The 20,725-nt window shown below is 54.1% G+C and overlaps 5 protein-coding genes across 5 annotated transcripts; 2 read left to right on the top strand and 3 right to left on the bottom strand.

Moving 5' to 3' along the window:
• Positions 1–2,001: 2,001 nt before the first annotated feature.
• On the bottom strand, positions 2,002–4,268 carry LTHEOB_10123 (Acetolactate synthase; the record flags this gene model as incomplete). The annotated part of the gene is made up of 3 exons (XM_035506734.1): positions 2,002–3,520; positions 3,610–3,818; positions 4,221–4,268. 3 exons carry the CDS (start codon positions 4,266–4,268, stop codon positions 2,002–2,004), a joined length of 1,776 nt encoding a protein of 591 aa, XP_035368161.1.
• Positions 4,269–4,954: 686 nt separating this feature from the next.
• LTHEOB_10124 (Plasma membrane pth11-like protein) lies at positions 4,955–6,290 on the bottom strand (the record flags this gene model as incomplete). Its single annotated transcript, XM_035506735.1, has 4 exons — positions 4,955–5,866; positions 5,921–5,994; positions 6,045–6,081; positions 6,135–6,290. 4 exons carry the CDS (start codon positions 6,288–6,290, stop codon positions 4,955–4,957), a joined length of 1,179 nt encoding a protein of 392 aa, XP_035368162.1.
• Positions 6,291–7,491: 1,201 nt separating this feature from the next.
• On the top strand, positions 7,492–9,305 carry LTHEOB_10125 (Vitamin h protein; the record flags this gene model as incomplete). Its single annotated transcript, XM_035506736.1, has 6 exons — positions 7,492–7,664; positions 7,731–7,909; positions 8,010–8,206; positions 8,254–8,312; positions 8,377–8,589; positions 8,666–9,305. 6 exons carry the CDS (start codon positions 7,492–7,494, stop codon positions 9,303–9,305), a joined length of 1,461 nt encoding a protein of 486 aa, XP_035368163.1.
• A 5,234-nt stretch (positions 9,306–14,539) lies between these two features.
• Positions 14,540–15,622, bottom strand: LTHEOB_10126 (Mannosyl phosphorylinositol ceramide synthase SUR1; the record flags this gene model as incomplete). Its single annotated transcript, XM_035506737.1, has 3 exons — positions 14,540–15,058; positions 15,134–15,289; positions 15,347–15,622. The coding sequence occupies 3 exons, from the start codon at positions 15,620–15,622 to the stop codon at positions 14,540–14,542; spliced, it is 951 nt and encodes a 316-aa protein (XP_035368164.1).
• Positions 15,623–18,491: 2,869 nt separating this feature from the next.
• On the top strand, positions 18,492–20,022 carry LTHEOB_10127 (Glycoside hydrolase family 76; the record flags this gene model as incomplete). The annotated part of the gene is made up of 3 exons (XM_035506738.1): positions 18,492–18,654; positions 18,703–19,042; positions 19,101–20,022. 3 exons carry the CDS (start codon positions 18,492–18,494, stop codon positions 20,020–20,022), a joined length of 1,425 nt encoding a protein of 474 aa, XP_035368165.1.
• Between the last annotated feature and the right edge of the window lie 703 nt (positions 20,023–20,725).

The raw sequence follows: 20,725 nt of genomic DNA on the forward strand, positions 1-20,725 counted from the left end.
GGGGAAACAAGCGAAGCTTGTGTGAGGTTTAGCACGTGTGACTAGCGCGCGACCGTGAACTCAGTATCTACCCTTGTCATCGACAACTCATCTTATCATGCTTCGTTGGATGTCCATGATACTTTTACAATGCCTTTGAAGCACATTCACCGTAAGAAACAGCCTCCACAGGATGAGCGCAGCATTCGCTGCGCAACCAGAAGCTACGTGGTCCGTCCCAGTTCATGACAAGACCGATAAAAAGTGCTATAGTCATGTTCTCCACTTCGACTGGGTGCGTCTTTGTGTACTTTTGGTCCTTGCATTTCTGAAAAGCTTGCCAAAGCTCTCAATCCCTTTTTCGATGTTTTCTAGGCTGGCTTAAGCTAACCACCAATAAACTTTCCACTCATCATCATCCTGTCTTCATCCTCTGGTAGAGAAGTTCGATAGACCTGTTGCAGCTCCTGATAGCATCTGCGTACAGGCCGTGCTCCAGCACAGATTTCCAAATCCGTAAGTGCTACTTAAAATCTCTCTCCCGTTGGAAATTGCACCCAGACTGCGCGCATACTTCTCTGAGTCCGTAATTAAAATAAAACCAGAGGGAGGAGCCTCTACAGGACTATGCATTTCTGTAGACCACTTTGATTCCGTTATATGGGAGCTGGTGCATCAACGGGAAGCCAGGTTTCGATAACATGTATTGGTTGGGACATTGTAGTCTCATGGGCAAGATTTATAGACTCTGACTCAAGTAAAGGATAATGTAAGATAGTGTCAAGCTCTCGTTGAGAAATAGAGTCTGGCCGAGCGACATTCTCTGTCTGTGCCGTAAGTTCCGGTGGAGTGACGACATCTGGCCGTATTCCAGGCTTCACAGCGATAGGAGAGTTCTGTCCATTAACAGGTCGCACTAATTCATTTATTGACTTTGATCTCTAAGTTTTCAGATTGAGATGTATGAGTAAACATAAACCAATGGCAGGACGTGGGCTGATATTCGTGTATCTCATCACGGAGACCCAAAACCAGGTGTGAGCAACTTTTGCTTCCCAAACATTTTTCTGACCCCTATGTGACGCCAGAACCCTCAAATGCATGCCAAGGAGGTTATGGACCTATGGGCCAGTATTTAAGTCAGGTCTAGAACCCTCACTTGGCCCATTGGAGGTTCAATGTGGAGTGGGCAGTTATTATACCGGTCCGTGATATATGGCGGAAGAGGTGGTCTACAACATACTCATGGAGAATATCAGCTTCACCTGGGTATTCCGGACTTGATACTAGTCAGAGAAGGTGGATATTGATTTGTGAGTGACTTTCAATAGGATAAAATCCCATTGTGGGACGTAGTCGGGGTCTGCCATGATGCTCTCGTTGGAGCTGATTGAAATGTTGCTTAAACGAAATTTCTTGAATACCTCTTCACCATAACCTGAGTGAGAAATACCTTTCTGCAAGCTACTTTCAGATGCGTTCAACTAACCTTTGGAGCCCTTTGGGGATCTTTCGAGTGCCATGATGATACTGCGCGAGGGTATCGAATGCTCAAATGGCCGTGGCTCGAAGAGGCATTCAAATACATCGTATGGACATATTATCTAGTCTTCTGGGATTTAGATCTTCAAAACAGCTATAATTTCTCTATACTTCTTCTTGCAGAGAGTTCTTGGAGACTTTATCAACTCTTAAGAAAATGAAGGTCGTAAGCTGTTCAAAGCTCAGCCTGGACCTGAGCAAGGCAACCCAGGCCATGATCTCACTGAGGTCCCTAATCCTCTCATTTGCAGCTCATATAGTACATCCGTTTGGCCCTGCATAGTTCGTGTTCTTGTAACGCGGTCATGTCGGCACACTGGTACATCTTGTTGCATGCCGCCAATTTAAATCCAGCCTTTCGCTTAAGAGAAGAAGAGGGATAATGGACTACTAACTCATTTCTGTAATTGTGGGATGCATTGGTCGCTTCGACGATATTATTGAGGTGGAATTGGATGAGGCCGCCTTCGTATTACCACCTCAAACCACTACAGCCTCCAAAACGGCTCCAACTCTCCGTTCCTCTACATCCTTGCGAAGTGTTGCAATAACCGCTTCTAAGTCGTCAAACTTGTCTACCGTTGCCGTAACCAGATTGCCTCCTGCTGCAGACTTTGCAATACCGAGATAATCCGGACCATTGCCTCGCAAATCAATTCCCAGTCCGTGGTCCGACGTCTTGGCCGCCAGCCCATCCGGATGCACATCGTTGATACAAGAGCGCGTTGCCTTCCACCCACCATTGTTGACAATGACGGTCAGGAACGGCGTCTGATGCTGGTGCTGAGCCCAGTACACGGCCGAGGGGGCTCCGAAGATGAAGCTGCCATCCCCCGTGATGCTGCAGATGAACCTACCTTTCCCATCACGCCCGCCCGCACGTCGATTCACACACGGCCGCTCGTTCGCCGTGTCGTACAGCTCCGTCGCGATCTTGATCCCAACCGCCGCGCCGCCGCTCCAACCCAGCCCGCTCCCGCCCTTCGTGAAGTTCGTCCCGGGCACCTGCAGCGCCAACTGCTCGCTCAGCGCGACCTGGTTCGTCACGACGTCGCTGACCCAGATCGTGTCCTGGGGCAACGCGCGCCTCAACGCCGCGAACAGCGCCGCCGGCGTCAAGCGGCCGTCCGAGGCGGCGGCGGGCCGCGCCTTCTCGGCCAGCAGCCTGCAGCCCTCTTCGTGGCGGCGGCCCAGCTCCTCCCAGCGGCGGTCGAACGCGGCCGCGCGCTCCGCCAGCATCCCCGCCCCGGCGGGCCCGCGAAGCCACTCGCACAGCTGCTCCAGCGCCGTGCCCGCGTCGGCCGCCCACGTCCCGCCGCCACCGCCGCTCTCCTCATCCGCACCTACATCGAACAGGCCCATCTTCTCCTTGCGCGGGTCGCAGTCCACGTGGAAGATCCTCACCCCGCCGCCATCCCTCCTCTCCGGCCGCACCTTCGTCGGGATCCACGGCACGTCGACGTCCAGCAACAGAATCACGTCCGAGCCCTTGATCGCCGCCGCGGCCCCGGTCGATCTATGGATGGCGGCGCGGTGCGTGGCAGGGAACGACATCTCGCGGAACTCGGCGTCGAAGACGCGCAGGCCGCGCACGATGGACGCGAGGGCGACGAGCGCGTGGACGGCGCCGTTGCTGCGGCCGAGGTAGCCGGTCACGACGAGCGGGGAGTCCGCAGCCAGGAGGGCGGTGGCGATGGTGGTGACGGCGTGGGGAGGGAGGGCGCCGAGGGTGGAGGAGGGAGGGGGTTGCGGGGCTGTGGTAGTAAGAGAAGAAGAAGAAGAAGAAGAAGAAGAAGGTTCGTCAGGGAAGAAGGCGGGGTCGGCGGGCGCGGCGAGAACCTCGCGCGTCGCCGTCAGGTAGACGGGGCCGGGGCTGGTGGCGACGGACATGGCGAGGGCGCGGCGCACGATGGTGCGCGTGTGGGCGGCGTGCTTGAGCTCGGCCGTGTAGCGCGCGTAGGGGGCGACGATGGCGTGTTGGTTCGGGACGTCCTGGTACCTGTTCGGTGCGAGATGCGTTAGCGTGTTGAGGTCGAGGCATGTGGCCTATGGAATGGCGAGTTACTGTGAAGTGATTGGAAGGTTTACCACTGCACGTGCTCTGACCGCGAGCCTGGAAGCTCGCCGTGAAGAGTCAGGGGCGCCTGCCCTGCGAAGATGAGCACGGGAGCTCTACCGGATGAGGCATTGTGCAGGCCTTGGCCGAGGGCTGCAGTGCCAACGTCGACGTGGACGATTACGCATTGGGGACGCTTCGTCAAGCGAGCGAAACCGTCTGCCGCAGATAGAGCTACGAACTACTCCTTGTGTTAGTATAATCTCCGGGCTGTGTTGGTAACAGCAGTTGCTGTTCTGTACGATACCAGTTCAGGTAAGACGGAGTCGGAGATGACGCTAGGGAGTGACCGGTAGAAGGGAAGAGGTGAAAAAGGTCTAGCTCGTAGAGAATGGTGCGGCTTCAAAGCGGGCGTGCAAGCTCCGCAACAAGAACAGAATAAAGGCTTTGGAAGGATTTCAACTTGCCTCGTGTAGGAAGATCAGGAGCTTTGGCCAGGTTTTGCCCTCTTGTTGTCGTCGATGATAGGCCTCAATAATGCTGGGATGGTCGGACCCAAGCACGGCAAAGAGGTAGTCGACACCAGCCTCGGGTAGTGTAAGCGAGTCGAGGATCTTATCAGTCTTGAGGAACACCTCCTTACCAGCGCTAGGCTCTCAAGGAAGAGATCAGCTACCGTGTATGACTTCATGCTTGCTGCTATACGTCCCGTTGGTGAAGTGTCTCAGATAGTATTCGGCTCCGATAGGCAGAACAGCACTCGATGGGCGATGGATGCAGTTCAGGTTGCGGCGTGTTGGAGAATAACGAGAGACGGGACCAAGGATGCAAGATGACATGCAATTACGTGATATACCATGTCGACCAGAGCGGCTCATCGTTTCTCGGCATTCGATTCCGATAAGGCAAGCATCGGGGTCGGGTGGGGCAGGGCGGGACCCAAGGTGGGGGATGAGCGGCTCGCCGGGTCGATGCGCGCCGTAAGGTCCGGCGGCACAGCACGGCAAGGAATCGAGCCGGCACTCACCAATAAGGCTCTTCGGCATCCCCGTCAGTGGGGATCTCCCGGGCCCTCACGGGTTGCCGATATGGCACGGAGAAGTAACAAGTAACGGAAAGTACTATGGTATGTTTCACTTGCCCACAATCCATCTAATCTACATGCTTATACTTGGCTGGGGGACTTAAGTCAATTTAGCCAATCGCGGAGGGTAGCCTCTTCGGGTTAACTATCATGACGCCGTCGCCGGGTAAGGCTAACCTCATCATCCGCTAGCAAAACTCATACACACTTACGAAGACATTATTGCGCGTCCATCCAGCATTGCTCCCAATTAAAATGTAACTACGCAAAGAAATACCCGAAAGGAAAGCGTCTCAGTCCACGCCGACGGCACTGGTGGAAGAACTCTGGATCGACACGCACGTCTCAACCTGAATCTCGCCCCTCCGCACCGGCCCGATGATGCGCTCCTCGCTCGAGCTTTCGCCGTACCGGTTCGTCGTCGTGGCCGTCGCGTCCACCTTGCTGCGCCCCTTCTCCGGCACGAGCCCGGGAAGCTCATGCAGGTCAGACCGCCCGAGTATGGTGCCGTTCGAGAAGGGGAGCTGGCCCAGCCTGTACGCCGCCGATCCCCTGTTGCCAGGGCCGCCGCCGCCGCCGCCAGGGCCGCTGCTGCTCCCGGTCTGGTAGTAGCCCTTCTTCGACGACTGGCCGACGCTGGACGACAGCATGGGGATGATGCGGGACAGCAGCCAGCGCAGCGACGGCAGGCAGGTGCAGATGAGGCCGACGGCGGCTTCGATTCCCGACCACAGGAACGCCGGTGCCGAGTCCCACGTCGTGTCCTTGACGGCCTTGGTCGATGCGACGAGCGCCTTCATGCGGACCGCGCTGCACACGCAGACGAAGAGGCCGAGCGCGAACAGGATGCAGAGCCCCAGCTTCTTGGCACGCGACATCTGCAGTTTTTGGATGAAGGGGATGGGGAGCAGTGCCACCCAGACGTCTGTGAGCGTGTTGAAGGCTGCCCAGGACCACCGGAACGCCGAGTTGTTGATGCATTGGCAGCCCCCGGGCATTTTGCGGTTCCAGTTACAGGCGACCGGGAGACACTCCAGTAAGGTTGCCATGATGAAGCTGAAGGAGCCGGTTATGACAATGGCGATGGACCACAGGCATATGACCCGGAAGTTGTGGATCTGGAAGACGCGCAGGTAGAGCAGGAGAAAGGCCAGCTTGTTGAACATGATGACGCATTTGTAGAAGATTTGGAAGAGGAAGAAGTACTAGCTACATGTCAGCATACTCTCGGACACGACGAACTGCCGCCGAGAGCCTACTTTGAGCGCAAGCCGTAAGTTGCCTCCTGCTTCCGGTATTTCGTCTTTTCGCAGGCCGAAGCCGTTTTTGACAGCTGAGGTGATCTTAGTATTTGCTTTTCTCTGTCTGCAAGGCTCCACTAACCTTCGCAACCGATGACGGTGATGACTATCAAGCAGCACTGGAGAATGTCAGAAAGAATTCCGGGTCCCACGGTCGCACGAGTCCACGCACGTTGGAAAGCGCCACCATCGCATCCTCCAAGCCATAGCCAAAGCCTTTTCTTTTGTACACGGCGCCCATGCGAGTGCAGACGATGCATGTTGCGAGCGTCCCTAGCGAGATGGACACGCCAGTGATGGCTCTGCCTTGGCCGTCCCAGGCATCCATGATGGGCAGGTGTCGAGCAAGAAGTGGAACCCGACATCGACGCGCGGGAGCGCTCCCTTTGCAGTATTAAGATGGCAAAGGGGCCACGCGAGCGCTTCTGCTGTGCAACTGGCACATTTCCATTCCTGGGATTCTGTGTTTCACTGCAGATCGGCCCCGACGGATGATGATAAATTGCTTTTTCCCAAGTGCCGCAAAAAGGCAATCGAAGCCAGCAAAGAGGCGCCCGCCTGCCAACCATGCAGCAGGTGTGGGAGGTGATTACGGCAGCTTACGCAGTGGGGATCCGCCGCCATGGTGCAAATTCGACCACCACGCCCGGAAAAATACGCGCAGCGGAAGGAACCGTGCTCGCACATTCCTGAGGCGTCTAGGCCCGCTTGGTAAGGTGTGACGGCCCGCGGTGGGTACAAGGATGCTTAACGGCGACTGGCAGTGCTTGTTTACCGAGTCAAGGGTCGGCCACGCCGCACAAGCGTCCCGGTCGTCTCTTGGCCACACGCGCGGACAACCCTGGCCTCGACTTCTTACTTGTGGGTGTCCTGCTCCCAGCGCACATTTCTCGCGTGAGACACGATGGCCAGAAAGTGTTTTCCGTCGTTGAATGCAAGCCTCGTCGACACGCGGCAGGCCGTGGCATGGTCAGCCCTCTCGCTGCCATCGCGTCGATCAGCCATGTGCTGGTGCCCCGGTCGATACAGAAAGTGAGCAGCAGATCTTACGGCAGTGGCTGGCCAGTGGCCGCTTAGAGACGTACATTTTCTCCGGCGGACCGCCACCTCCGCACTCCACAATTGGCTGCATTAACAAGGCATATGCAACTCGGAATATCCGTCGTGAACCCTTGGCCTTCGTCTCTCTCCGCTCTGTGCCGCGCGCAATCAGCTCAGCATTGCATTGATGATAGGACCATGGCCTCATCTATCTGTGGCCTTCCCTGCATATGTGGCGCCCCTTGCCTGCCCTCTCCGTTCTGGTGCTGACGCCGCCCCGCCCGCGACACCGCGAATCGACGCCCGTTCTTGGTACTGAGCCACGGACTGTGCAACCTGCAGATGCCCAGGAATTTCCCGCCCGCCTACAGGTTACTTTTGCTTGCCCATGCCCCGACCATGTGGTCGAATGCTTTTCCCCTCACAATTTTTTTTCTCTCTCGCTCTTCTCTGCCCTGTGATCACGCTTGTAAGCGACAGAAGCAACGATGAGCATCAAGGCTCCCGAAGTCACGGCGTCCGGCGCGTCCACGCCGCTGGACTCTGAGCGCCTACCCGGCGACGCCTTCGACCCCAAGATCGAGCGACGCATTCTGCGTAAGCTGGACTTCCAGGTTGTGCCGCTGCTGTGTATCCTGTTCCTGATATCCTTCATCGACCGGTAAGGATGCGAGGATTCATTTCAGCTCCTATACCGTGCAACGCCAGCAATTAACGACCCCTGCAGGTCCAACATCGCGAACGCGAAGATCCAGGGCATGGAGGAAGACCTGAACCTGCACGGGAACCAGTACAACATCGCCGTCTGGGTCTTCACCCTGGCCTACGTCGTCTTCGGCGTCCCCGCGAACCTGATATTCAAGAAATACGGCCCGAAGACCCTCAGCCTCATGATGCTGCTCTGGGGTAAGGTTCCACCAGCTGCTGCTTTTCCCGCCTGACACCGGGCCGCCTTCCTGTTGCTTGTTTTTTTCTCGGGAGGCTTACCATGTTTCGCATCCTGCAGGTATCACCGTTATCGGACAAGGCGTGACAAGCTCTGCGGGAGGCCTCATTGCGTGCAGGTTCCTCGAGGGAATCATGGAGGCCGGCTTCGTCCCCGGCTGTGCGTATCTGATCGGAAGCTACTATAAGAAAGATGAGTTCTTGAAGAGGTACACCTGGTTCTTCAGCGCGGCCATTGCGGCCGGCGCCTTCAATGGTGTATGTAACCCCGAATAATACGAGCATGCAGCCACTGACGTACGCAGTTGCTGGCAACACTGATCTCGAAGATGGACGGCGTGGGCAACTACGCAGGATGGCGCTGGTAAGAGATCCCCGCTGAAGAGATCCTTCGGATGCAGGCGCACTGACACCCATTTTCCGTCTAGGATATTCATTATCGAGGGTCTCATCACCGTCGTCTTCAGCTTCTGCTCCATCTTCTGGATCGTCCCTTTCCCCGAGAAGAGCACCATGTTCACGCCCGAGGAAAAAGCGGTGCTGCTGACCCGCATCGCCGAGGATGGCGGCGGAGTCCGGCACGACAAGCTCGACCCGAAACGCTTCTTCAAGTACATGATGGACTGGAAGATCTGGCTCTGGTTCGTCCTAAACCCCCCAAACCTGCACTGCTACGAAAAAATGCCCCGCCCGACCAGCACTAACAAATATCAACAGCGTCCTCTCCTACCTCGGCGCCGAGGAGAACGCCGCGTCGGTCATCGCCTTCCAGCCGTCGATCCTGAAGGGGCTGGGGTACACGGCGACGCAGGCGCAGATACACAGCATCCCCATCTACGCCACGTCGTTCGTCTTCTCGCTGACGTGCGCCTGGCTGTCGGAGCGCCTGCGCCAGCGCTACGTCTTCGGCATGCTCGGCTCCGTCATCTGCATGGTCGGCCTGGCCGTCGAGCTGGCCCAGCCGCGCGACCCCAACATCCGCTACATGGGCATGTTCTTCGTCACCGCCGGCCCTTACCTGACCATGCCCATCACCGTCGTCTGGAACGCCATCAACGTCGGCAAGGGCTACAAGCGCACCGTGGCCTTCGCCTGCGTCATCGCCCTGGGCAACTGCGGCGCTTTCGTCGCGAGCAATGTGTTTATTACCGAGGAGGCACCCGTGTATCATACCGGTTTCAGCACCAATATGGGCTTTATTTCGTTGAGCTTGGTCAGTCAGACGGCATTGTATATCGGGTTGAGGCTGGAGAATAGGCGGAAGGACAGGGAGAGGAGGGAGCTGCCTGCGGTATTGGACCAGAAGATGTACGAGGACGCGGGTGAGAAGCATCCGGACTTTAGGTATCAGTTGTGAAGGACTAGCAGGCCAGTCCTTCATGAGTGGGGATTTAATCGGTGCGCTTCGGGACATATACAGCACGATAGTCTATTAATACGAGCTGGTTCTATGTTGATCAAGACAAGGAAATCAGGTAGAGTGCGAACACAAATAGAAGTACGTCGTTGAGAAAACTTAACAAAACACTGCCCTACTTTCTTCAGCATTATACCGGACCAATCAGTTCAAGGAAGGTAATGCCACATCCTGGCTCTACGGAATATCTGCTGCCTCTAATTTATCAGAGCCCCAAACACAGCATTGGGTCTGACAAAACTTCACTCTTTCCCGAATTTTCCGTGAAGATGGTCTTTCCTTCGGATCGCGTTCCAACATCGTCAATGCTTCCTCTACCCAGATCTTGATATTATCAGACACCTCCTGAGAACGCAACTGCCAGAGAAGAAAAGTTCGTGTTGGCTCAATATTCTGTTGAAAAGAATTCAGTCGAGCGTCCGCAAGCTCGTCCCGTCGTCCAATTATGACAGCTACCATCTCAGCAAATACGCAGCCGAGAGAGAATACATCAGCACTGAATCCTCTGGTTTCCTGCGCAACAACCTCTGGTGCAGCGTAGAGTCGGGGGAATGCTGTGGGAGATGATGTTTCTGCATCCTCTGCAGATGCGTAGGCCCGTGCAATCCCAAAGTCTGCCAGGTAGACTCTGAAATCTGCGAAATGTCGGATAGAACTTTTTCGCATATCTCGGACAAGGACATTACGTGGCTTGATGTCCATATGTTTGATGAAATGTCCGTGGATATAATCCAGCGTATTGACGAGACACGGGAAGAAAGAAGAAAGGTCGCACATCATTTGTTCCGTTTCGGCGGTTTTCTCTTCACAGATGCTTTCCATAAAGTCTTCAAGGTCGTGTTCGGCCACTGGGTATAACAGGATGTGCAAATCCTGTCTGTTGTTAAAGACGTAAGTTCCGATAACCTGGACGAGGTGTGAGTAGGATAAAAGCTGCAAGTGGGCAACCTCTTTCACAGCGTCCTCACGTTTCAATCTTCTGTTGCATCTGATCGTCTTGCGAGCCAATCTTATTCTTCCACAGCGAACACTGTCGACCGATCCAAAGGCGCCATGGCCAAGGTTTCGTTCGAAAAGCAGTGGGACTTCCAGGGCTTCTTTGGCGCTGAACTCCGCATGCTGCCCCTTTCCAGACCAATTCTGTTCCTTATTGAGCTCCGGGACCAGGCGGAAGGAGCGCAAGCATCTCAACCACGGGCTCATAGATTGAGGACTACAACATAAGACGGAGTAGCAGGCCAAAGGCGTCTTGGAGTTCCCAGTATGCAGCCGAGGGGAATAGCAGCCTTGTCCCGTAAGTTCCGGTAGGACACCGCTATATTGGTTCGAGGTCCACCGACCATGTTCTCGCTCCCAGATCACGGCCGGCTCTTTTCCATTCTCAAACTTTTGGACAATCTCTTCAGAGAGGATCTTAACATACTCAAGCGGTATCCCAGGGGCCTTTGATGAAAGAAGAGCCTTCAAGGCAGTCACGAGATGTTGCCTCTGGAATCTCTGAAGCTTCTTTTCGCACATTGATTTTAACCAGGCTGAAAGAGCACTCAAAAGCCAAGGTTCTCGACAGAGCTCGAAATCGTCCGGACCAACCATCAGGATCCGGGGCTGGGTAGGGTTGGACCGTGGGATCTCGCTGATGGGGCTTTGATTCTCATGCAGGCCAAAAGAGCGCGACCTGATCGGCAAGGGTTTACGTTGCTCAGCTTTCCTGTAGTAGAGAGGGTTTCTTGGGGAGTGAACAGGAACACGGGATCCAAAAGTAAGTCTTCGGATGTCGGAAACGGCACTCTTGAAGGTCATGGTACTTTCGAAGGTTACAGTGCTGCGAAAGGTCCGGGCAGTCTTGTAGGTGCGTTCGCTATCATATGAAGCTTCTGATGGAGCCATTCGAGAGAGTCCAACATCCTTTGAGACAGGAAATTGGTGATGAGTGCCCGTTTCAGAAGCAGAATCCGGGTGTTGAAGACCCCAGAGAGCGGCACCTCTACACGTAGCAGACCACCTATCCAATATCAGAAATAAGCGTATTCCGGCGTTCATGTAATACCTACGGTCTGCAGGGTTGCACAACCTGTACTCCGTAAGCTCGGCAGGACTGTTCGAGCCGATGGTACAGGTAATTGCTAGTTCCGAAGCCACCGGCCAGAATAAGCGACTACGAAAGTCAGCTTAATTGCCTGCATTAGCTTTAGCCACATACCTTGACTTCTAGCTGGTTAGATATCGCTTCTTTAATTCCATCATCAACTTCGCGTATAATTCCTTCGCACAGTTTGCTGAAGATTGTTCGCAAAGTTGCGCTGCTGTCTAGTGAGCAAAAAAGGGCTGGTTTGAAGCGGAATTTGTAAACGTACGGCTTGAGATGAAAATCTCGACCTTGTATCCCCTGATTTTCGCTGTTCTTGATGTTTGAAAAGCCCACAGTGAGTCCGTCTGTGTTGGAGCCTGAACATGATTTGTCCATCGCTTCAAATTGTTCGAGAATTTCAAGATTGAGCATTGGGGAACTCCTATCGTGCCGATGAGGACCAAGCTGGGCGCGAAAAATACTCTCAAACCATGTTTCGATTAATGTAGAGCCACAGAGCTCTTCTAAAAGTTTTGTATCAGTTATAGCATGAGATCTCAAATGAAGCAGCTTACAAACCTCTTCCAGACAGATATCTTTCAAATTCGAATGGCCATAGCGTAATGATTTGGTAGCTGGTAATGTCCTGCGGGACAATTTGAGTAACGAGAACCCGCGAGTTGGGACTATACTGACCACTTTATGGACTCCTGCATCACAGACTATGATGATATCTTTGCTCTCCCAGGACCTCATGTCTTGCGTTGGAACCATCCCATTAAATAGTGCCAGAGCTGTGGCCCTGGGCTCGGAGATGAATGATATGTTGAGCGGAAGTCCGGCATGCCATGCTATTGTTATCATTCGCTGTGTACAAGATGAGTCCCAGTGCCGAGGCACGGTAAGGATAAAGGATGGAGAATATAGGGATTCCCAGTCTTCTTCACGATGCCTGCTGATATGAACCTTTGTGTGATTCCATATGCACCGTAGGTAATCAGAGACAACGCCAAAGCTCGACTGTTGTAGGTGTACCGGGGGATCTCGACGGTGAAGCTGTAGCTTTGGTCCAAGATCGTTGACGTTCTTCATGTTCACCGCCCTTTTGAACCCTTTAACCTTCATTGTATCTTTCCCTAGGTTGTATCCCCAGCCAGATAGCTCGCCTTTGTTGTTGTACGATACTGCAGATGGGATTTTCTCGCGGGTAGCGTTCGGTGCTGCAGGGTCAGGCCAGTCGTCAACCAAGTGGACCTGTTCGTCGCTGCCGTCAATTGCCCAAGAAACCTTTGAGTACCTTAGCGGAGTGTGAGTTTTGATTTCTTTACTTCGAAAAAAGGTACCCTTACGCATCTCCGAAGTCGATACCGACTATAATTTTTGGTGTTGCCATTTCGGAATTCTTACCGACGGTCGTAAGAGCGAAAGAGACAGAGAGTCAGACCATGCAATAATCAGAAAACTGCGGCTAATATCCCCTGGTGCCAGCGTACTCAGCCCTTCCAGTGCAGGAAAAATGACGTTTGAGGCTGTTGCTCATGCAGCTCAGCCTGATGATTATGGTGAAGCCTTGCGCCAAAACAGCAGCCCCACACCTTCCGTCGACCGGGATCTGTTCCGACGACCAATTCGCGCCCGCCAACAGTGCGCAAAGTAAGCCAGCGTCTGCCTTGCGCTCTTTTTCGGTCAATGCGGCGATTTCGCGTACAATGTCGGCCTTCGGTTTTGTTGCGCTCTCCCAGCCAATCGCTCAACAAATTCGCCATGATTCTCTTAGAATACTTGCCTATAACGAAAAGCGATGCCTGGAAATACACTCTTAACTAATACAAATATCATCTCAGTTGAGACACTGAGGTCGTGGGGTACGTTTCGAATGACACCTATCACTCTGTATTGCCCAAGTATGACTCTTATGCGTATGCATATCCACCAATGGGGTTTTGCAAGTGCAGCATGACATCTTATCGGCGCAATGGGGCTCAGCCTGACCAGGCTGATTACGCAATTCTTTAACCCGATCATTTGTGTCTGAAACGCTAGCAACGTAGGCTTCAACATGGGGCGGTGATGCGGCTGGACGATGGCGCGAAACTGAGGAGGTGAACGGGTGATGTATTGAGCTACCCGAGAGAGAGCACTGAAATCCCCCCTTGACGATCGTGCCTGCCAACAGCGGCTTATTTGCGTAATGGCCTGATTGTATACCCGCAAATGTAATATGTTTTCCTAGGGACTGGGGCAAATTGTCTATTTCGCTTGGCTGGGTTTCGCCCAGAACGGTATTTGAGTCGAATTTCAATACGAAAGCGGGCGCGCAATAAAAGCCATTGAGGGCCTTCATCGATGCTGCACCAACCTGGTGTGCCTATTGACGCTGTAGTAAGCAAGTGTGAACACGGAATAAGAATATGGAACGATAGCTCGGTTTATTGGGTTATAATGCCGGGGGAGTCTCAAGGACTCAAGGGTGAAAGAACCGCGCAAATGTTTGCGCTACCCCAATGCGTAGTAACTCGTTCTCAATAGGATGTTGTGGCTCCCCTGGCAGTACACATATTGGTCTGTGATTGAGAACGGCACCACGATGGTAATGGTGAATGGAGAAATAGGCAGCGTGTACTTCCAATACGAGAATATAAACAAAGTCGGATTAACTTTACAAAAGGGTTGAAGTAAATGTCTATGTAGTCGACAAGTCTTGTGATAGTATCTGGCGTCGGTCAAGTATCGCGGGGGTTTCATTTCCCGCTCTCGGCCGGACTGAGCTTCGAAAATGCCAAGTGGTGTGAAGAACACTGCCCAAATGCAACGCCCATCGGAGAAACTTCAAGGAGAAAACACTAGGTACTTTGATTCTATAGCACGTTCGTAAAATGTGTTGAAGGTTTGAAGTGTGCCTTGTCTATTTATAGGTCATTAATTAATCGTATTGGTCGGAAACTCTTGCCGTCTACAAATGGTATAGGAAAGTACAAAGGAAAATCACAAAGGAAAGGGCGCTAGGCGGCATTACATAATGAACGAATGTTCCGACCGTGCCGCGCTACCGGCACATCGGCGGCAAAGGGCTGCTGTGCGTGCGTGCGTCTGCTTCAGCAGCATGCTACACCTGAGCACGATCAACCAAGGGGTAATAGTAGTCCTTGTGCACGTCTCCAGCACGGCGACGCTGGTAGCACTTCAACGACGCCAGCGCGAGAACCGCAATCGCCGATAGCGCGCCGACCATGGCCAGGGCCACGACGTGATCGCCGAGCCAGAAGATGACGGCGGCGTCGTCTTCGTGCCACGAGCTGCCGCGGTAGCTGCGGAACATGCTCTGGCCGTTGCGGTCGTAGTCTCTGGGCATCAGCGTGAAGAGCTGCTCGGCCGGCGGCACGTCGTCCTTCTTGGCCAGGTATTCCTCGCGCATCTCCGACAGGAAGAGCGGCCCCGTCGTGTACATGACGGTCAGGTATGGTGATGCCCAGTTGTGGTTGTAGTCGGCGAGGGCGCGGATGACGCGCTCGAAGAAGGGGTGGTGCGGGACGCTGCCCATTACGTCGTTGCTGACGCCGATGGGCGCGGTGAGTGGCAGCCAGGCGGGGTACTGCAGCAGCGGGTCGAGGCGGTAGTTGCAGCCCTGTGTGTGAGGAAGAGCTTGTGTCAGACTGCTTGTATAGTTTTGCGAGAGAGGGTGTAGAAGGGGGACACGTACGTCGTCAAGGTCGATATAGATACCGCCGAAATGCACCAGCGCGAAATACCTGATAGCATCGGCGCGTTGGATGACGTGCGGGTAGCTATCCCACGTCGGCTTGAACCAGGGGTATTCTTTCGCGATGAACTCGTTGGCATCCTCGTCCGTCCAGAACTAGGCATCGTCAGTGCTTGAGGCTCAAAAATTTTCATCCACAGTGCCCATGCTAACCTTGTATTCGTAATCGGGATGGAGGTCCAGACAAGATTGCTGAGCCTGCTTCCAGTGATCAGGGATGGTCCGGTTGGCGTATGTTTGATGGATGATCTTGGGGATCTTCGCATTGCTGATGTAGACGGTGTCGAAGTCGCTCGTTGGACGAAGCAAGAGTGCGAGCGGCTTCCTCAGCGAATGCAAGACTCCCCAAGAGAGGAGTGCAGATGCCAGGACACAGCCGAGAACTCGGGGGCGTATCCGTTTTCCATCGAAGCAGCGAAAGGAACCCATGGTATTCACGGCTGTCGGTCGTAAAAAGCTTTCTTGGTCGTTATTTAGGGAACTGCTTGCTTCTCGGCGGATATGTGTAGCTGACGGGTTAGGGAATTGAGCGATAGACAAGCCGTGGTGATGAACACATGAACTTGTCGCGGACATTTCAGTCCTGTTATAGTCACCGCCATTGTCTCGTATCACGGAGAATCGGGTGCTAGGGAGGTGGCACAGGAGACGTACTGTCCTTTGATGCTTCGTGCCCAGCGTTGAATGGCGCTTAGTGTCAGGGGGGACAGCGTGGTCGAGTCCTCGTAGGGAACGCGTAGGGCAGGCACGGACTGTGTGTTGTGTCAAGTGATGGCCAGTCCCCTAGCTGTACAGCCTCAGGAAGAACGCGTGTATGCCTTGCAGCGCGCTTGATAAGATTGGGAAAGTGCAAAACTTCCTCACGACTCACGACGCTCTCCGTCAATGACTTCTATCTTCCTAAAACCCAGCCAAGTTCTCATAACTTGAACGCAGAATTCAAAGAGTGCAAGTCAGTTCGAGAACAATTGTTGATGGTCCAAGCGAGTCTGCCTTGTCCTGTGTGGTGTCGAACTACCGGACGCCGGTACACATAGTGCGAAGAATTTGTCCTTGAAGTCTCCACAAATGTGCCGCCATGACCTGAGAAACTGAGGGTTTGACCACGCGTTGCCCCACAAACAATAAAAGGACGGCCGTGAATATAGGAGCAGGGTTGTATCGCAATCGAGCCATTTCTGTAGAGATGCAGAAGTATAGCCTTTTAAAAAGTGACAGGCCCTCTGCAAAGTTCCTAACCGACACCTCCATAATTCTATCGTGGTTTTCCTTATGGACAAGTAGAATTCATATACCCGATGGCTTCGCTGGCTACGGTGCAGATTGTTGTGATTGTCTATTTAGCCGGCAGGCTGATTTGTGCAAAGCTTTGTGCAGCTCGATATACTTTCGGTGACTGTTGTTTTCTTTCAAAGCTAAGCAGTGAGAGTTGGGTCTTGATTAAGTTCTCACCACGAGGAGGGTATTCGGATGCAATCTATTGAGAAGCTCCATCTCTCTGCGTCCTGAATTCCTCAAGTACGGGCGTCTGATAAGAATAAAGACACGGGAAGGCGTTCTCCCGAAGCTTAGAAAGCTTCGACTGAAATTCAGTGTACGAGATGGAGAGGCTAACAGCGAGTATTTTTCTTTGTTGTTAAGCTGCTAGGTAGTTTGCAGCACGGTCTGGCCACTGAGGTGGTTTTGGTTAGGTCACAACCATCAAGCATTTAGCTTCATACATTCGCTTATCTTAAGTTCTCCACGGAAAGACCTTGTGTGTCGTACGCATTGCTGGATTCGTAAAAGAATGATAAGGTTTGATTGGAAAAGTCTTTCCACTGCTGCGAGGTGCGCGACCGCTGCGGGTGACTGAATGCACTGGCGATGATTCCAAAATGCATGCAGCCCATTAAGTGATTACTACCTGATGCGCAGCCTCGGCATATTGGGAGAGAGCTAAGAAAGTTTTATGAAAAGGTGCAAGCGCGTCGTCAAACCCGTCTAGCTAGGGCGGTGGCATTATTTGGTCAGGCATACGAGTCTGCCTTACCAAGTCCGTATCACTGGCTCGGTAACAGCCGCACGTGCTGCGGCAGTTGAAATGTGCCGACTACATATGTAAGCTTTGTTCTCGGCACGGGTGCAAGGCTCGAGCCGAAGCCGTTGTGGCTTCCTGATGGTACAGCGGGGAACCTCGCTCATCCAGATCGCCGGAAGACATCAGCTGCAGCTGGTGGTCTAATACAATTTGACCCCCGCAGTAAGTCTGATAGGCTTGCGGTTGCGTCGCACATTCCACCAGCTTGATGTCTTGAGAGGAACTACACAGGAACTTAACACCGGGTTTAAGTCGTGGAAGAGTGGGCTTGAGCTACGTGCGGACGAATGCCGGACGTGGAATACAGCACAGAAAATGATGTCTTGAGCCCGATACAAACTCCCGTCGACGCTGATTAGTCAGTGCAGTCATCCCTTAGCACCAGTCAAAAATTCGCCAGCCCTCATACTGGTGCAACCCACAAAACTAACGTTTCAGATGGGGGTTTCGTTGGTTGGTGTGCAACAGCAAGGAGCCTCGGCAGGTAGGCTGTGCAGGAGAGAGCCGCTAAGATTAGGCGAGACTGGGGGCCGGAAGGTAAGGCGGCACGAGGCGCACATCAGGGGTGCGTGCAACGGTCTACAACTCCTCAGCCCTTACATATACTGCAGCATGTTCCAACGACTTCACCAGACACGTAGCGCAGGAAGTCACGAGTACGAGGAGAGCAGCGTCGGAAAATACGGAAGGGTTCGGTTCTCTCGGAGGGGCTGCGGTCTTGTCCGGTGCTGATCCCCCAGCCCTAACAGGGCCTTCGACCTTGGCGTACGGCGACTTTTTCAGGAGTAAGTCAGGAAGGATTCCGTGTGTAGCCGCCCAAGATGATGTCTGCCTTGAAGCCCCACTTTTGTGAGGTTGCAACACGAGGGGCCGCTGACTGCTGCGCCGCACGGCCTGACATGGAGCTGAACATTGCTCTGGCATACTTCAATAGCTGATCGCTCGGTCGAATGAAAGGCGTCCGCGGGTAGCGCGATTGCCTGACCTGGGGAAACAATCGCCGTCCCCTCCGCATCCTGTGTAGATCCGAGATGACAGCCCTGTTTCGAGGTAAGCCCTCAGCCGATTGTCTCGTATAAGGCCGCTAGTGCAGCATGGGATCGTACCTGTGACAAAAAAAGATGCTCAGCGCCAAGGCACGGGGTTGGAGGCGTCAATCAAGCTTAAGCTTAAAGCGGAGATCCCGTGTGGTTGCGCCCTCAGCATGCCGGTTGCGCCATGTTTCCTCTACCTGTTGCTCTGGGAGCAGCAATACTGCTCTCAACCACCAATGCCCTGGAGCTCGACATTACACAGCCGGATTCGATACGAGATGCCGCCTCCAACATTGCCTACGGCATGATGAGCTGGTACACGGGGAACAACACGGGCGATGTTCCTGGTACGTACCGTTCAGTCTGAAACGAAGCAGCGCTAACGTTTTGTATAGGGAACCTGCCAGATCCGTACTATTGGTGGCATGCAGGAGCCATGTTCATGAGCATGGTCGACTACTGGTACTATACAGGCGACAACAGCTACGTCGACGTCACCAAGCAAGCCATGATCCACCAGGCCGGCGATACGTGGGACTTCATGCCCGAGAACCAAACAAAAACCGAAGGCAACGATGACCAATTGTTCTGGGCTCTTTCAGCCATGTCCGCCGCCGAAGTCCGCTTCCCGAACCCGGACAGCAACCAGGCATCCTGGGTGGCCCAGGTGCAAAACGTCTTCGACCTCCAAACCAGCCGCTGGGATGATACGTGTGGCGGTGGACTACGGTGGCAGTACGTCTCCCCTCGACGCCGGATCACCGGCTACAGTACGCTCTAACAGCAACATCAGGATCTTCACCTGGAACAAAGGCTACAACTACAAGAACACCATCTCCAACGGCGGCCTCTTCCAGATCTCGGCCCGGCTCGCGCGCTACACGGGAGACGCGCAGTACGTCGAGTGGGCGGCCAAGGTATGGGACTGGTCGACGGGGGTGCTGTTCCAAAACGAAACCGACACGACCATCGTGCTCAACGACGGCGCGACGACCGAGAGCGGGTGCACGCGCTCCGACCCGACGCAGTGGACGTACATCTACGGCGTCTTCATCGCCGGCACGGCCTACATGTACAACCACACGCGCGACCAAATCTGGCTGACGCGCACGACCAAGCTGCTCAACACCGTCGAGGCCACCTTCTTCATCAACGCCGCCAACGGCGTCACCGGCAAGGTCATGTCCGAAACCGCGTGCGAGCCCAGCGGCAACTGCGACATCGACCAGCAGTCGTTCAAGGCCTACCTGACGCGCTGGATGGTGCTGACCGCCCAGATGGTGCCCAGCCTCGAGGCCCGCATCTGGGGCCTGCTGCGGCCGTCGGCCCAGGGCGCCGCCCTGCAGTGCTCCGGCGGCGGCGAGGGGCCCCGGAACGCGCCTGATGCCTGCGGCAGGCGCTGGGACCAGGCGACGTACGACGGCACCTCGGGCTTGTGCGAGCAGATGGCCGCGCTGCAGGCCGTGTCGGCCATGATGCTCGGCGGCGCCGACGGCGGCTTGGACGGCGTCAACCTGTTGCCGCCCGCATCCGTGGCGGCCGGCGGCGGCGGCACGAGCAAGCCGAAAGAGGACGGTGGCGGCGGGAAGACGAGCGGGAAGACGCTGCCGCTTGTTTATACCGAGGACATTACCGCGGGGGATAAGGCGGGCGCGGCCATCTTGACGATTCTTTTGGTTTCTGGAACCCTGTCGGTGGGTTGGTGGATGCTGTAAAAGGAGGAAGTAACTAGGTCGGTTTATGGGGCAGAAGTGTGGAGTCTTGGTTTTTATTTCTCCTTTTCTCTCGGTCTACGGCTGAGGACATCTTTCTCTGCCTAGGCCTTTTTTCTATTCTTTTTTATTTTTTTTTTTCAAATCAGGCTTGCCACCGTTCTGCAGGTCAGAACGCTGGTAAGTTATTGAAACCCGCATAAGCATAAGCGGAAGGCGTATCGGGAAAGCATCCTATTATAGAAAGAGCATATATCTTTCAAGAAAGACTGACGCCGGCGGCAAAAATCGAAATAAACTTTTCTCCAAACAGACCCGCGAGCCAGATATCCCTGACAAGATGCCTTCCGCAATACAGCTTTAGACAACTGGGAATTCTTTCTCTTTTTGATTGCAGGTGGCAAGAAGCTCCATCTTAAACTTTAGGTTATATTGCCAAGATTGGATGAATTCACAAGTAAGACCTACTCATCACTATACCAGTGCTTCAAATAGGCGGGCGATAAACGATGTGCATGAACCAATGCGGATGCATTTGCGTCATCAATGGCTCGCATCAATTATGTCACACCAAGCCCGATGTATCAAGCGCCATTCTCGCGTATCTTCAAGTAAAACGACAGCCCCTACGTCATCCCCAGCCATCGGAATGTTCGCCCGATATTTCCTACGATTATGATTGGTCCTTCCGCACGGTTCCAGAAGA

Source organism: Lasiodiplodia theobromae (genome assembly GCF_012971845.1).
Source record: "Lasiodiplodia theobromae strain AM2As chromosome Unknown scaffold_36, whole genome shotgun sequence".
NCBI lineage: Eukaryota > Fungi > Ascomycota > Dothideomycetes > Botryosphaeriales > Botryosphaeriaceae > Lasiodiplodia > Lasiodiplodia theobromae.